We start from the raw sequence: 15,394 nt of genomic DNA, 5'->3' as shown, positions 1-15,394 counted from the left end.
CTTGTTATCTCTCTAAGCAGAGAAAGTAGAATAGGAATCAGTTAGCAGAGCTGACTTGAAGGGGATAAGGGGACACTTGAAGCTTCCTGTTAAAATGTTGGGGCTAATCTCAGAGCTTCTTAGCCTCACTGCAATGTCTCAATGGCATGCTTCAGTTTCCCCAATTATGGGTTATCAAGGGTGAACAAATGTTTCTGTAGATGAATATCTTTATGGTTGGGGATTCAGATGTAGCTTGAGGTATGTTCTAGAATTGGGCAGGTCTTAAGTTAATATGGGGAGGTTGAAGTTTTCAGGCTATTCAATGGGAGTAGATCAATGGTGTGTATGTGCATTCCAGTGTCTGGGGAGGCATGTGGATTAGATTTTTTTTTCTGTGTGGGATTAGGTTAATCTTAGTTTATGCATGGTTAAAGCACAGGGGCAGGCAAAGGGTATCGTCACATTTAGAAAAGTTGCTTTAGAAAAAGAAGGTATATGTTTTCAGAGTTCATGCTCAGAGTAGTGTGCTGAGGGTTAGTGCTGAGGAAAGGAGATATTTATTAGAATGCTGGTTGTGCCACTTAGTCGCTTTTTTTTATTGTTATTATTTGTTATCTTTTGAGGAAGATTAGCCCTGTGCTAACATCTACTGCCAATCCTCTTTTTGCTGGGGAACATTGCCCCTGAGCTAAAATCTGTGCCCATCTTCCTCTATTTTGTTTGTGGGACGCCCGCCACAGCATAGCTTGATAAGCAGTGCATATGTCCACGCCCTGGGTCTGAACAGGCAAATCCCGGGCCCGCTAAAGTGGAGCACATGAACTTAACAGCTACGCCACTTGGTGGCACCTACCACTTCGTTGCTTTTAGCAAGTTACTTTGCCTCTAAAGCTTCAGTTCTTCATTTGAAAAATGAGGACAACTCTTCTTGGCACTAAAACAAGAGAGAAAATGTCCTTTCGGATTTTATAGAGAGAATATTGTGCTTTTTGGTGAACATCATCCACAACTATATTACAGGAAATACAAAAACATTCTGCTATTGCTCTCAGTGTAAACCATTGCCTCACATAATACGCTTGTGTCTTTTTTCTTAGCTTTGAATTTAATTTTTAAATTTTAATCTCCTTATTAACGGTAAGTACTACAGAGACAGAAAGGCCTGGGTTTGAGTCCTGCCTCCTCCACTTACTATTCATGTGACTTTCCTTCTTTCTGTTCATTTATTAAACAAACATTTATTTGTTTATTTCCAATTTTATTGAGATATAATTGACATATAACATTGTGTAAGTTTAAGGTGTACAATGTAACGATTTGATGTACATATATATTACAAAATGATTACCACAATAATGTTAGTTAACACACCCATCACCTAACACAGTTACAGATTTTTTTCTTGTGGTGAGAACTGTTAAAATCTACTCCCTTAGCAACTTTCAAATATACGAAACTATAACTATAATCACCATGCTGTAAATTACATCTCTAGAATTTATTCATCTTACAATTGGAAGTTTGTAACCTTTGACCATCTTCATCCATTTCTCCCACCCCCATTCCTCACTCCTGAAAACCACAAATCCACTCTCTGTTTCTATGAGTTCTATGTTTTTAGATTCCAGATATAAGTGAGAATATGCATTATTTGTCTTTTTCTGTCTGACTTTTTTCACTTAGCAAAATGCCCTCCAGGTTCATCCATGTTATTGCACCTGGCAGGATTTCCTTCTTTTTATGGCTGAATAATATGCTGTTTTATATAGATTTTTTATTTTATTTATCCATTCATCAACTGTTAAACACTTAGGTTGTTTCTATGTCTTGGCTATTATAAATAAATCTGAAATGAATTTGGAAGTGTAGATATCTCTTTGAGTTAATGATTTCATTTTCTTTGGATATATGCCCAGAAGTGGGATTGCTGGATCCTATGGTAGATCTATTTTTAATTTTTTGAAGACCATTCATACTGTTTTCCACAATGGCTGCATCGATTTCAATTCCCACCAATAGTGCACAAGCTTTCCCTTTTCTCCACATGCTCACCTGCACTTGTCCAACTGGTGGGAGTGTGGTGGGTTCCCATTGTAATTTAATTTGAATTTCTCTGCTTATTAATGAAACTCAGCATCTTTTCATATGCATATTGACCATTTGGAGTTCCTTCTTTTTGACGAAATGTTTGTTTGATTATTTTTCACAGTTTTTTCCCACCTGTTTTGTCTGTCTTTTCGTTACTGATTTCTAGGGATATTTATGTATTCCTAATTTGAATGTTTTGTTGGTTTTATGAATTTCGAATACCTTTTAACATTCTGTTATTTGTCTTCTTCCTCCATGATGTCTTTTGATAAACAGAACCAAAGAATTTAATTTCAACATGGTCCAATTAATGTTATTTTCTTTTGTGGTTAGTGCCTTCTGTCTGTGACTCACTTGAGAAATTATTTCTTACCTCAAGGAGACAAAGATATTTTCCTATACTATTTGCTAAAATATTAATAGTTTTTGTTTTTTGTATGCAAATTTATGATTCATCAGGAGTTAATTTTTGCATATGGTATGGGGTAGGGACCAATTTCATTTTTCCATGTGGATTGCCAACTGTCTTTGCTCCATTTATGAAAAGATGCTCTCTAGTGCCTCATTCATAAATCAAGCGTATACCAATGTGTGAATATGTTTCTGTGCTCTCTATCTTGTGGTATTTGTTCTGTTTGTCTACTCCTTCAACAATATCTGTATAGTCTTAATTACCATGGGTCTACAGTAGTTCTTGATATCTGGTAGACTAATGATTCTCAAAGTACTGTTTCTAAATCAGTACACCAGCATCACCCGGGGGTTTGTTAGAAATGCAAATTCTTGTACCTTAATCAGATTTACTCAAGGGTCATAGTCATAGGTCTATGGCCATGCTCAGCCTTGGAGGAAATGTTAAGATCAGGATTTTCTCTTCCAAGTCCAAAGTGTTGATAGTAATATAGGACAACTATAGGTTATGTGGAGGTGAGATTGCTTCCTGCATTCTGTGTTTCCTCTTTATCTGGTTCTACTACAAAGTAAGAATTAGGACATTGAATGGGGTATTCCTTTGGTGACCTAACCTCCTTTATATTACCCCTCTCCTACCGTGACATGATATTATTGCTATTTGAACAAAAAACAGAGCAATAGATTATGTTACATTTGTCTTACTGATTAGTAGTTTTAATTCTACAAAAAATACATGTCCTCTTTTAACAAATTCAAATATTCAGATATATACAAACAAAAAAGCAAATGTTATCTCCATCTTCCTAGAAGAATCTCCTAGAATTAACCATTTTTAATGGCAGGTTTTCTTATTGGATATATAATCTCACCTATTTACCACACACATGTACACACTCACTTATTCATATTTTTCACCTTAATAGGTTTATTCTTGAGCATTTTATTTTGCAACCTGCTCTTCATACATAGTGGCTTTTCAGGGCAGTGATAGAGATATAATTTATTATTGGTAACTACTACATATTATTTTTTTCTGTGGAAAAATTGAACTATTATTGATCTATTTCTGTATTGATGGACATTTTGGTTGTTTCTAATTTTTCACTATTACAAACAATGCTGCAGTCAATGAATGTGTATGTGCAGCTTTATATGCTTGATAAAGTGTTACTATAAGCATGAGTTATAGAAATGCAAACATAGAGACATAAAGAATGATCAGAAATTGTCAAACTTCAATCTTCTCACATAAAGATCAGGTTAATTTTCTCTGCGAGTAGGGGGGGCGCTGATTAAAATCCACATTCACAAGTCCCTCATGAGACCTACTGAATGATATCTCTAGGAATAATATAGGAGAATAGTAAATGGTAAAAATATTAAGATATAAAACATAGCAAAGTCTAAAAGCACTAAGAGAAGTATAGAGAATGAACGAATGAAGGAAGGAAGGAAAACAAAAGTGAACAGAATAAAGTCCTTGCCTGCAGCACTGGAGGACTATTTACATCACGGAGCATCCCAATATGTCCGCGTCTGCTTCTGGAAGTTCCTAGTTATATCCGTCTTCAGTGCTCCCGTATGGCTTTTAATTCTCCCTTTAAAAGATACTGAGGATAATCCTAAGTACATACAACAAATCTTTCCCTGGGAAGTGGATAGGTTTCTGAATAGTAGTGATGGAGGAAATAGGGGAATCTCTAAGAGAAACTGAAGCTAAGAGAGGGCTCAAGAGGAGTGAGCACCTGTGAGTGACAAATACCAGACCCAGAGCAACTCAGCCCCACGCTGTACCACTGGCCTGATCACTGGGGCAGGTGAGTGCTAAACTACTAAGTCACTAAGCTCACCAGGGCTAAGAGTTTTTGCACTACAGAGCCCAGAACATTCTGCTGTTGAAGATATGGAAGAAGGAAAGGGTGTGATCCCTGTATAAACTGATGGGCCAGATACATTCATGGCTTTGGTGGAAGTTTCAAATGTATGGGTGTCTCAATCTCTGTCTCTGTGTCTCTCTTCCTGAGTTACTGTAACAACTTTCAAAAAGCTAGGAAAGCTGATTAATGAAGTTCATTAAAATAAGAAGGTACTAAGGGAACAAAAGTCATTGAGTGGATGTAAATTAGTTCCAGCAAATTTTGTGGAAAACAAAGATTTCAACAACACTTAGAGGGAATGAAAAAGATGTGGTTTCCTGGAGAAGAGGAAGATGGGAAGAGAAAGGCAGAGACATGAAAACTGGAAGCTGAGATTTTGTTAGACTTCAAGCCAATTACTGAATCATAAAACAGTCTCAAAGGTATAGTCACATGTAAAGAAATGAAGGAATAAAACCCAACATCCAGGACACATATGAGTTATAGCTGTTGACTTACAGAGTTTGCTGCGTGTATCAGGAACCAGTAGAAATGGGGTCAAGAGAATCAGAGATGCTCATGAACATGGTTACAGAGGTTCTGCCTAGGATTTCCTCCTGCTCATCACCTTCCCCAGGCCCCTGTTCATGTCTTTGTTTCTCAGACTGTAGATAAAATGGTTTAGCATGGAGGATAGAACTGTGTCGACAATTGTTGCCAGTTGCCCCCTAACAGTGTAGCTGGACAAAGGCTGTAAATAGACATAGAAGATGCTTCCATAAAAGAGGATCACCACAGTAAAGTGGGAACCACAGGTGAAGAAGGCTTTGCACGTCCCAGCAGCTGAGGGGATGGTGAGAAATGCAATGAGGATTCGTACATGAGAAAAAGCAATGCATAGAAAGGGGATCACCCAAACAACCAGTCCTTTTGCCTCTATTGTGATGTCATTGACAAATGTGGAGGAGCAGGACAATTTCAGCAGAGGGTTGATGTCACAGAGGAAGTGATGGATAACATTATAATCACAGAAGTTGAGAAGTTTCAGGAGAAGCATGTGTGGGTGTGTGCAGAGGTGAGGAAATGAGCATAAGAACAGTAGCAGGACACAGTGGTGGCGGCTTATGGTAGTGACATAATGGAAGGGGTCACAGATGGCCATATAGTGGTCAAAGGCCATGACTGCCAGAAGGCAGCTGCCAGTGTTGCCCAAAGCATACATAAAATACATCTGTGTCAGACACTCTGCATAGGAGACGTTCTTCTCTGACAGGCAGTTTACTAGCATCTTGTTGACACTTGGGAAGCAAGTGTAAGTGAAAGACAGTGAACTCAAGGAGAAATACAATGGGATCTGGAACTGAGGGTCAGAGCGGATGGCCAGGATTATGAGCAGGTTCCCTGTTACGGTGACCAGGTACATGGTGAGGAATAGGATAAAGAGTGGCTTCTGGTCCTTCACCTGGGAAGGGAATCCCAGGACGATAGAGTCAGAGACACCACTGTTTCCTCGACATTTTCCATGCCATGATCATGGAGTGAGCTAAAATAAAGAAGATCCAACCATTTAACACACATGTCTTAACTGTAATCATAAGCAAGCCAACAAATCAATGCTTCTTTCTCCATTGACTTTCCACCCATAGGGTCATGGTTACCTACCATGTGGGCAACTCATCAACTTTGTGGTCCTTGATGCTGCCCTCCCTTCCCAACTATACGACTTCACAAGCTTCTTGTGTCTATAACGTTGACTTAAGAGGAAGAATGTTCTTTCAGGAACAGAAACCATCCTGATTCAGTTTAATATTAAATGCTAAAAGTAATTCTTTACTGAGCACTTGCTCTGTGAAAAATACTCTTCTGGGAGTGAGGACACAACTGTGAATAAGGTAGTGAAAGGTCTGGCTTTGTAGATGTTGCATTCTAATGCAGGTTCTATCTATCTATCTATCTATCTATCTATCTATCTATCTATCTATCATCTATCTATCTGTCAGTTATCTATCATCTGTTAATTCTCTATCATCTACCAATTATTTATCATCAGTTATCTATCTTACCTATCTCTCATCTATCTATCTGTCATCTATATCATCCATCTATCTATCGTCTATCATCAAGTAGTTCTACATTTTGTGAAGAAAAATAAAGCCACATGAAGGGATAGAGACTCACAGTAGTAAGGTGGAGAATTTGTTTATTTCAGATAAGGTGGTTTTATTTTTCTCTGTCTATGTGAAAACACATTTTCAGTTATCTCATGTGAAGTTTTATCTCAAATTCCTTGCCAAAAAAGGGGCTTGATAAAATAATCAACAGGGAAATCCGAGGAATAATGATCCCAGACGAACAAAGTTTTACTGATGTGCTTGCTTTATTTTCAGAGACACTTATTTAGAAGTTCATATTCCTTAGTGAACAACAAACTATCAGTCTCAGTCCGCACAAATCCTTATTTTTAAATTTGCTTTTTCCTTATTTTTCCTTTAATTTCCTAAACCTGTCATGTTCCCACATCTGGGACACTCAACCATTAAGCAAGCAAATGTCCCTCCATGCCATCATCCATTTGTTTATTTATCTATGTATATATCTTTGAAAATATATATTATTGCTTTGTTTATATGTGTTTTTGTTCCGTTTACTTCAACAATAATGTGTCATATATCTCACTCTGTTTTTTTCTCTATATATACAATTTTTTTAGGTCTATCTATGTTTTGATTCTTTACTTTTCACCCCTTGTTGTATGCATGCAGCACACTTGACTTAATATGTTTCCCTAGATTCCCTCTAAATCTATACTATCAAGAACAACATTGATTCAAGTATCCTCATTCCCACAAAGTGTTTTAAATTCTTCATCCAGACATTTAGAATGTGCATATTGGATAGGCCCTTTTTATAGCAGTTCAAGGAATGACCATTTATCCATTCCTTTACACAACACTTAAAAGCCTGTTTTCCAGGTGGTTAACATCAGGCACGTTATTAAATATCTTTAAACTTCAGTTTTCTCATCTGCAAATAGGGTATACTAACGTTTTCCTCATAAGAGTTTTGCAAGGTGTTCATGATACTTAAAATGGCTTGAAAGACAGAGCAAATATTTGATACCATTCTCTTCTCCTCCCTCTCTTCATTATTGCCAAGGAATTTTTCCCTAAATAGGTACTTGTACATGTTCTCATGAGTAAAAAACCTGAATATTAAAATGACCTTAGCCCTCACACTCCAATGCTCTAATGGTCAAATTAACCTTACTATAAATTTAGAAAGCTTTCTTCAATGGGATATTTTCTAATGCTTTGAATAATATGAGAGGGAATCAGTAATGAAGCATTTACCTTATACAGGAAGTAGTTTGTTTAATCCTCACGACACTCTTGTGAAGCATAAGCTAGTTTTATTCCCATTTCTTTCCTTTGGTGAGGAAATAGATATAGAGACAACATAATTTTCTAAAATCACACATCAAGTAAACAGCAGAAAGAAGATTAAAATTCAAGACTAATTCTGAATCTCAAGATTTAACCATGATACATCTTTTCATATTTTTGTAAAGCTATAAAAGTATATCTAAAACAATCATGTGTAGGATCTATTTTTCTTTTTTCTTTCTCTCTCTCTTTTTTTTTTTTTTGCCTAAACTGTCTATTCATTTATTTAATTTATTTTAATTTTTAATTTTTTTAGCTTTCAGATTTCCATAGTAATATATTTCAAATTCTATGTAGATTACATGATGTTAACCACCCAAAAACTATGTATAGTCCAACACCTCACATGTGAGCCTAATCACCCTTTTTGCCCTCCTCCCTACTCCCTTCCCCTATGGTAACCACCAATCCAATCTCCATTGCTATGTGTTTGTCATTGTTATTATCTTCTACTCATGAGTGAGATCATATGGTATTTGACTTTCTCCCTCTGACTTATTTCACATTGTCCTGGAAGTTGTAACCATTGCAATAGAGCAGGAAAAATATATAAAAGGCATCTACATTGGAATAGCAATTAAAATGGTTTTCATTGCAGAGGACATTATCACCTATGTAGAAAATCCAGTGGAATACACAACAATGTTACTAGAACTAATAAGTTGACTTTGGCAAGGTTTTTGTTTACGTTAATAGTGAGCAGTTAGGAATGGAAATTTAAAACAGTACCATTTAAATAGTATCAAAAATATGACATACACAGAAATAAATCTAATGAGAACATAGAAGACTTTTATTCTAAAAAGCACAAATCATTGCAGAAATAAATTAAGGAAGATGTAAATAAATGTAGAGATATACCATGATCATGGGTAGGAAGGCTTATTATTGTTAAATTGGTAATTCTCTCTAAAGTGGTCTATAGATTCAATGCAGACCCATTCAACATATTGTCAGTCTGTCTTTTTTTTTGGTGGAATTCGATGAACTGACTCTAAAACTTTTATGGAAGTGCAAACAATAGGGAAGAGCCAAAACAATTTTGAAAAGAGGAACTAAGTAGGAAGATTGCCTGATTTAAAACCTGATCATACAGCTATAGTAACCAAGACAGTATGATATTAGAATAAAGATAAAAATAGATCAATGGAACAGAACAGAGTCCATAAACAGATCCATACATGTGTGCACAACTGATTTTACACTAAGGATCAAAGGCAATTCAGTAGAAAAAAATACATACTTTCAGCAAATGATGCTGAAAGAATTGAATATCCCCATTCAACAAAATGAACATTTAGCCAAACCTAGTAGTGAATACAAAAGGTAACAAAATGAACAATACATCTAAATATAAATCTAAAGCTACAAAAATTTTAGAAGACTATCTGAGAAGAAATCCGTAGGGTCTTGGATTAGGCAAGCTTTCTTATAAAAACACTAAGATCACAATGCATAAAAGAAAATATTGAAAATTGCTCTACATCAAATGGGACTTCATCATACTTTTTGAATAACACTGTTAACAGAATAAAACTAAAAGCCCAGATAGGTAAAAAAAAATGTTTATAAGTAATTTCTCTGATAAAGGACTTGAATCCAAAATATAAGAAAAAATCTTAAAGAAACAGTGATGAGTAGAAACAAAATTATAAAAAAATGGGCAAAATATTTGAACAGATACTTCACCAAAGAAGATATACACACAAGAAAGGAAGCTGCACAAAGTTAATCATTAAGGAAATGCAAATTAAGACCTGAAAGAGATACCACTACACATCCATTGCGACGTTAAAATTAAAAAAACCGACCATACCAAATGTTGACCATATGTATTAGAGTGTTAGAAGTCTTCATCACAAGAGAAAAGATTTTTGTGTAATTACATTTAGTGAAAGACGTTAACTAGACTCATCTTGGTGATCATTTTCCAATATACACAAATATTGAATCACTAGATTGTACACCTAAAACTAATTTAATGTTATACACCATTATACCTAAATACAAAATGAAAAAACAAAACAAAATGCCATTGACCACACTAGGACTCTGTGAGGGAATTCAAACTCTTGCACATTGTCTGTGAGAGTTAAAAATGATGCGGCAACTTTAAAAAACACCATCAATTTCTTACAACGTTGATTATATTCTTACCATATGATTCATCTGTTACCCTCTTAGCTTTTTACCCATGAGAAATGAAAGCATATGTCCATTCAAAGGCTTATTTATAAATGTTTGATTTAAGTTTGATAGAGCAAAACTGTAGACAACCCAATATTAACCACCAGGTGAATATGCAATGGAATATTATTTGGCAATAAAAGTAATGAAGTATTGATACACTAAAAAATTTGGATGAATCTCCAAATAACATGCTAAGTGAAAGAAGACAAAAAAATAGAGCATGCTACATGATTCCATTTACATAAAATTTTTGAAAGGCAAACTAATGCATAGTGATGGAAAGCAGATCAGTGGTTGCATGGTTACCGTGATGGGGGTTGGAGAAGGCTAGTATGGCAAGGAGAGGTTACAAAGTGGGACAAGGCATTCTTCAGGGGTAACGGATATTATCTCTACTTTTTGATGTGATAGCTTCATGAGTGAATGCACACGTCAGAACTTATCAAATTGTGCATTTGATTTCCTATTTATTTTTATTTTTGAAGTATTTTATTGAGGTCATATTGTTTTATAACATTGTGTAATTTCAGGTGTATATTATTATATTTCAGTTTCTGTAAAGCTTGCATCGTACTCACCACCAATAGTCTAAATTTTAGCCATCATCAAACATATGCGCCCCATTACCCCTTTCACCCACGCTCTACTCCCTTCCCCTCTGGTAACCACTAATCTGTTCTCTTTATCCGTGTGTTTGTTTATCTTCCACACATGAGCAAAATTGTATGGTGTTTGTCTTTCTCTGCAGACACAGAAAGACTGGCTTATTTCGCTTAGCATAATATGCTCAAGTCCATCCATGTTGTTACAAATGGGACATTTTGTCTTTTTTAATGGCTAATTTGTATTTCATTGCATATAAATACATATGTATACATCTTCTTCGTGCGTTCATCAGTTGATGGGAACTTGGGTTGTTTCTATGTCTTGGCTATTATGAATAATGCTGCAATGAACATAGTGGTGCATAAATCTCTTTGAATTGTTGATTGCAAGTTCTTTGGATAAATACCCACTATTGGGGTAGCTGGATCATATAGTATTTCTATTTTTGTTTTTTGAGAAATCTCCGTACTATTTTCCATAGTGGCTGCACCAGTTTGCTTTCCCACCAGCAGCATATGAGGATTCCCTTTTCTTCACATCCTCGCTGACATCAGTTATTTTTTTCTTGGTAATTGTAGCCATTCTGATGGGTGTGAGATGAGATCTAATTGTACACTTTTTTTTTGTTTGTTGTTGTTTGCTGGGAAAGATTTGCCCTGAGATAACATCTATTGCCAATCATCCTCTTTCTTTTTCCCTCCCCAAAGTCCCAGTGCATGGTTGTATATTCTAGCTGTTAGCCCTTCTATGTCTTCTATGTGAGCTACCACAAGAGCACAGCAATTGACAGATAAGTAGTGTGGTTCCATGACTGCGGTCTGACACGGGGCCCCCAACATGGTGAGAGCACAAACTTTAACCACTAGGCCATCAGGGCTAGCTCTCATTGTAGTTTTGATTTGCATTTCTCTAAAACTTAGTGATGTTCAACAACATTTTTTCATGTGCCTATGTACACCTGTATATCTTCTTTGGAAGAATGTCTTTATATCTTCTGCTCCTTTTTTTTTTTAAAGATTTTATTTTTTCCTTTTTCTCCCCAAAGCCCCCTGGTACATAGTTGTATATTCTTCGTTGTGGGTCCTTCTAGTTGTGGCATGTGGGACACTGCCTCAGTGTGGTTTGACGAGCAGTGCCATGTCCGCACCCAGGATTCGAACCAACGAAACACTGGGCCGCCTGCAGAGGAACACGCAAACTTAACCACTCGGCCACGGGGCCAGCCCCTTCTGCTCCTTTTTTGATTGGGTTGTGTGCTTTTTTTGTTGTTGAGTGGTAGGAGCTCCTTACATACGTTGGAAATTAACTCTTTATTTGGTATAAGATTTGCAAATATTTTCCCCCAGTTTTTAGGTTGACTTTTCATTTTGTTCATGGTTTCCTTTGCCTTGCTGAAGTTTTTTAGTCTGATGTAGTCCCATTTGTCTATTTTTTCTTTTGTTTCCCTTGACCGAGTAGATATGTTCTTCGGAAAAAACTGCTGTTAAGATCGATGTCAGTGTACTACCTATAATTTCTTCTAGAAATTTTGTGGTTTCAGGTCTTACATTCAAGTCTCTAATCCATTTTGAGTTAATTTTTGTGTATGGTGTAAGATAATGATCTACTTTCATTCCTGATAGTTAATGATGTTTAACATCTTTTCATGTGCCTCTTGGCCATCTGTATATCTTCTTTGGAGCAAGGGCTGTTCAGATCTTTTGCTCATTTTTTAATTGGGTGGTTAATTTTTTTGCTGTTGAGATATATGAGTTCCTTACATACTTTGGCCATTAATCTCTTATCAGATATATGGTTTGAAAATATCTTCTCCCAATTGATAGGTTGTCTTCTCATTTTGTTGATGGTTTCCTTTGCTGTGCACAAGCTTTTTAGTTTGATGTAGTCCCATTTGTTTATTTTTTTCCTTGCCTAATAAGACATGATCCATGAAAATATGCTGCTAAGATTGACATCGAAGAGCATACTGCCTAATTTTTCTTCTAAAAGTTTCATGAGTTCAGGTCTTATATTCAAATCTTTAATCCATTTTGGGCAACTTTCTGTGTGTAGTGTAAGATAGTAGTCTACTTTCATTCTTTTGCCTGTGGCTCTCCAATTTTCCCAACACCATTCATTGAAGAGACTTTCCTTTCTCCATTGTATGTTCTTTGTTCCCTTGTTGAAAATTAGCTGTCCATAGATGTGTGGGTTTATTTCTGAGCTTTCAATTCGGTTCCATTGATTTGTGTGACTGTTTTTGTTTCAGCACCATGCTGTTTTGATTACTATACCTTTGTAGTATATTTTGAAATCAGACAGTGTGATACCTCCAGCTTTGTTCTTTTTTTCTCAGGATTCCTCTGGCTATTTGGAGTCTTTTGTTCTTCCTTACAAATTTTAGGATTTTTTTCTATTTCTGTGAAAAATGTTGCTGTAACTTTGATAGAGATTACATTAAATCTGTAGATTTCTTTGGAAGTATGGACATTTACAATATGTTAATTATTCCAATCTAAGACCATACAATGTATTTCCATTTATTTGTGTCTTCATCCATTTCTTTCAACAATGTTTTATGGTTTTCAGTGTACAGGTCATTCACCTCTTTGTTAATGTTTATTCCTAGGTATTTCACTCTTTTTATAGCCATTGTAAATAGGACTGTATTCTTAATTTCTCTTTCTTTTACATTGTTGTTAGTGCACAGAAATGCAACTCATTTCTGTATGTTGATAATGTATCCTGCAACTTTACCATATCCATTTATTATTTCTAAAATTTTTTTTGGTGGGTTCTTTAGGGTTTTCTATATGTAAAATCATGTCATCTGCAAATAGTGACAGTTTCATTTCTTCCTTCCAAATTTGGATCCCTTTTATTTCTTTTTCTTACCCGATTGCTCTGCCTAGGATTTCCAATACTATGTTAAATAACAGTGGTGAAAGTGGATATCCTTGTCTTTTTCCTGGTCTCACAGGGATCGCTTTCAGTTTTTCTCCATTAAGAAAGATGTTAGCTGTGAGTTTGTCACATACAGCCTTTGTTATGTTGTTATGTTGAGATATTTTCCTTCCATACCCATTTTATTCAGAGTTTTTATCATAAATGAATGCTATATCTTGTCAAATGCTTTCTTTTCATCTATTGAGATGATCATGTGATTTTTATTCTTCATTTTGTTAATGTGGTGTACAATGTTGATTGATTTGTAGATGTCCAACCATCCCTTCATCCCTGGATTGAATCCCACTTGATCATGGTATATGACTTTTTAATATATTCTACTTGATCTGTATTTTGTTGGGAATTTTTGCATCAATGTGCATCAGTTATCACTGATGGCATTTAATTTTCTTTTTTTTTTTTTTGCGTTGTCCTTGTCTGCTTTTGGTATCAGGGTAATGTTGGTTTCATACATAAGTAACACTACATAATGATAAAGGGAGCAAACCAACAAGGGTATATAACACTTGTAAATATCTATGTACCTAACAAAGGAGCAACTAAATATATAAAGCAATTATTAACAGATGTAAAAGGAGAACTCTACAGTAACACAATAATAGTAGGCGAATTTAACACTCCACTTAGGGCATTGGACACATCATCCAAACAGGAGACCAATAGGGAAACATTTGGCTTAAATGGCACATTAAACCAAATAGACTTTGTAGATATATGCAGCATATCCCATCCAAAACCCACAGAATACACATTCTTTTCAAAGGCACATGGAACATTCTCCAGGATAGATCACATATTAGGCCACAAAATAAGTCTCAATAAATTTAAGACGGTTGAAATTATACCAAGCATCTTTTCCTACCACAACAGTATGAAACTAGAAATCAGCTACAGGAAGAAAACCAGAAAAGCCACAAATATGTGGAGATTAAACAAAATGCTACTGAACAATGAAGAAATCAAAGGAGAAATTAAAAAAAAATTCCTGAAGACAAAGCCCCCCAGTACATAGTTGTAGAATCTACTTGTGAGTGCCTCTGGTTGTACTATGTGGGACAACACCTCATCATGGCCTGATGAGCAGTGCCATGTCTGTGCCCAGGATGTGAACCAGCAAAACCCTGGGCCACCAAAGCAGAGCATGCAAACTTAACCACTTAGCCATGGGGCTGGCCCCTCAAACATTTTTATGGAAGAAATATTTCCAATTTATTATGCTTAGTAATTGTATAAATGGCCAGTTTCTGAAGAGTCTGAGAGGATCCAACAGCTATCCAGCCTGTGGGGGTGTCTGTTAATATGTGTTAAACATAAAACGAGTAAACTTGGATTGACTGACCTACTGAAATTTGTATCACATAGTTATATTTTTCTGTGGGGACAGCTGGGTATTTTTCATGGAGGAGTAGGTATTTATAAGTTTTGATGAATTTTTTAATCAATTAACTGAGGCCTTTGTTCACTCTAAATACTATATCATTGATGCTGATATATATCTATACTATATATACTATATATATATACTATATCAGCATCAATGATTATAGATATATTTATCTTTTGTTAGAATATACAAAGATAATGACAGTAAGAGCTGACATTAATTGTATTTTTATCATGTGCTTTAGCATGCGTCTCATTTAAACCTAATAATAACTTCATAATGACAATAATATTACTATCTACATTTTCAAGCTGATTAAACAAGGCTGAGAGAAGTTATTTTACTTGCTCATAGCCCACAATGAATGGCTGGCACAACCCAGCATCCAGTTCTGTCTGACCAGTCCATTGGCAACATCAGTTTTGGAGGATAAGTAAAGCATTCCTGCTTCCCAGCTGGAACTATGGGCAGGCAGAGAGGAGCCC

General features: G+C 35.7%; 1 protein-coding gene across 1 annotated transcript; it reads right to left on the bottom strand.

The window, feature by feature from the left end:
- Positions 1 to 4,944: 4,944 nt before the first annotated feature.
- Positions 4,945 to 11,161, bottom strand: LOC106830780 (olfactory receptor 1L8-like). Its single transcript, XM_070519942.1, has 2 exons — positions 11,070 to 11,161; positions 4,945 to 5,842 (listed from the first exon to the last, which is right to left on the bottom strand). The coding sequence occupies exons 1-2, from the start codon at positions 11,159 to 11,161 to the stop codon at positions 4,945 to 4,947; spliced, it is 990 nt and encodes a 329-aa protein (XP_070376043.1).
- Between the last annotated feature and the right edge of the window lie 4,233 nt (positions 11,162 to 15,394).

The sequence above is a fragment of the Equus asinus genome, chromosome 10 (genome assembly GCF_041296235.1).
Source record: "Equus asinus isolate D_3611 breed Donkey chromosome 10, EquAss-T2T_v2, whole genome shotgun sequence".
Classification (NCBI taxonomy): domain Eukaryota; kingdom Metazoa; phylum Chordata; class Mammalia; order Perissodactyla; family Equidae; genus Equus; species Equus asinus.
This window is presented reverse-complemented; position numbering and strand designations above follow the sequence as displayed.

Coding starts and splice junctions, on each gene's coding strand:
- LOC106830780 (XM_070519942.1), bottom strand. CDS start 11,161: ATGGCTACAATTACCAAGAAAAAAATAACTGATGTCAGCGAGGATGTG. Junction 5,843..11,069: donor GCTGGTGGGAAAGCAAACTG/GTGCAGCCACTA, acceptor TCGAGGAAACAG/TGGTGTCTCTGACTCTATCG.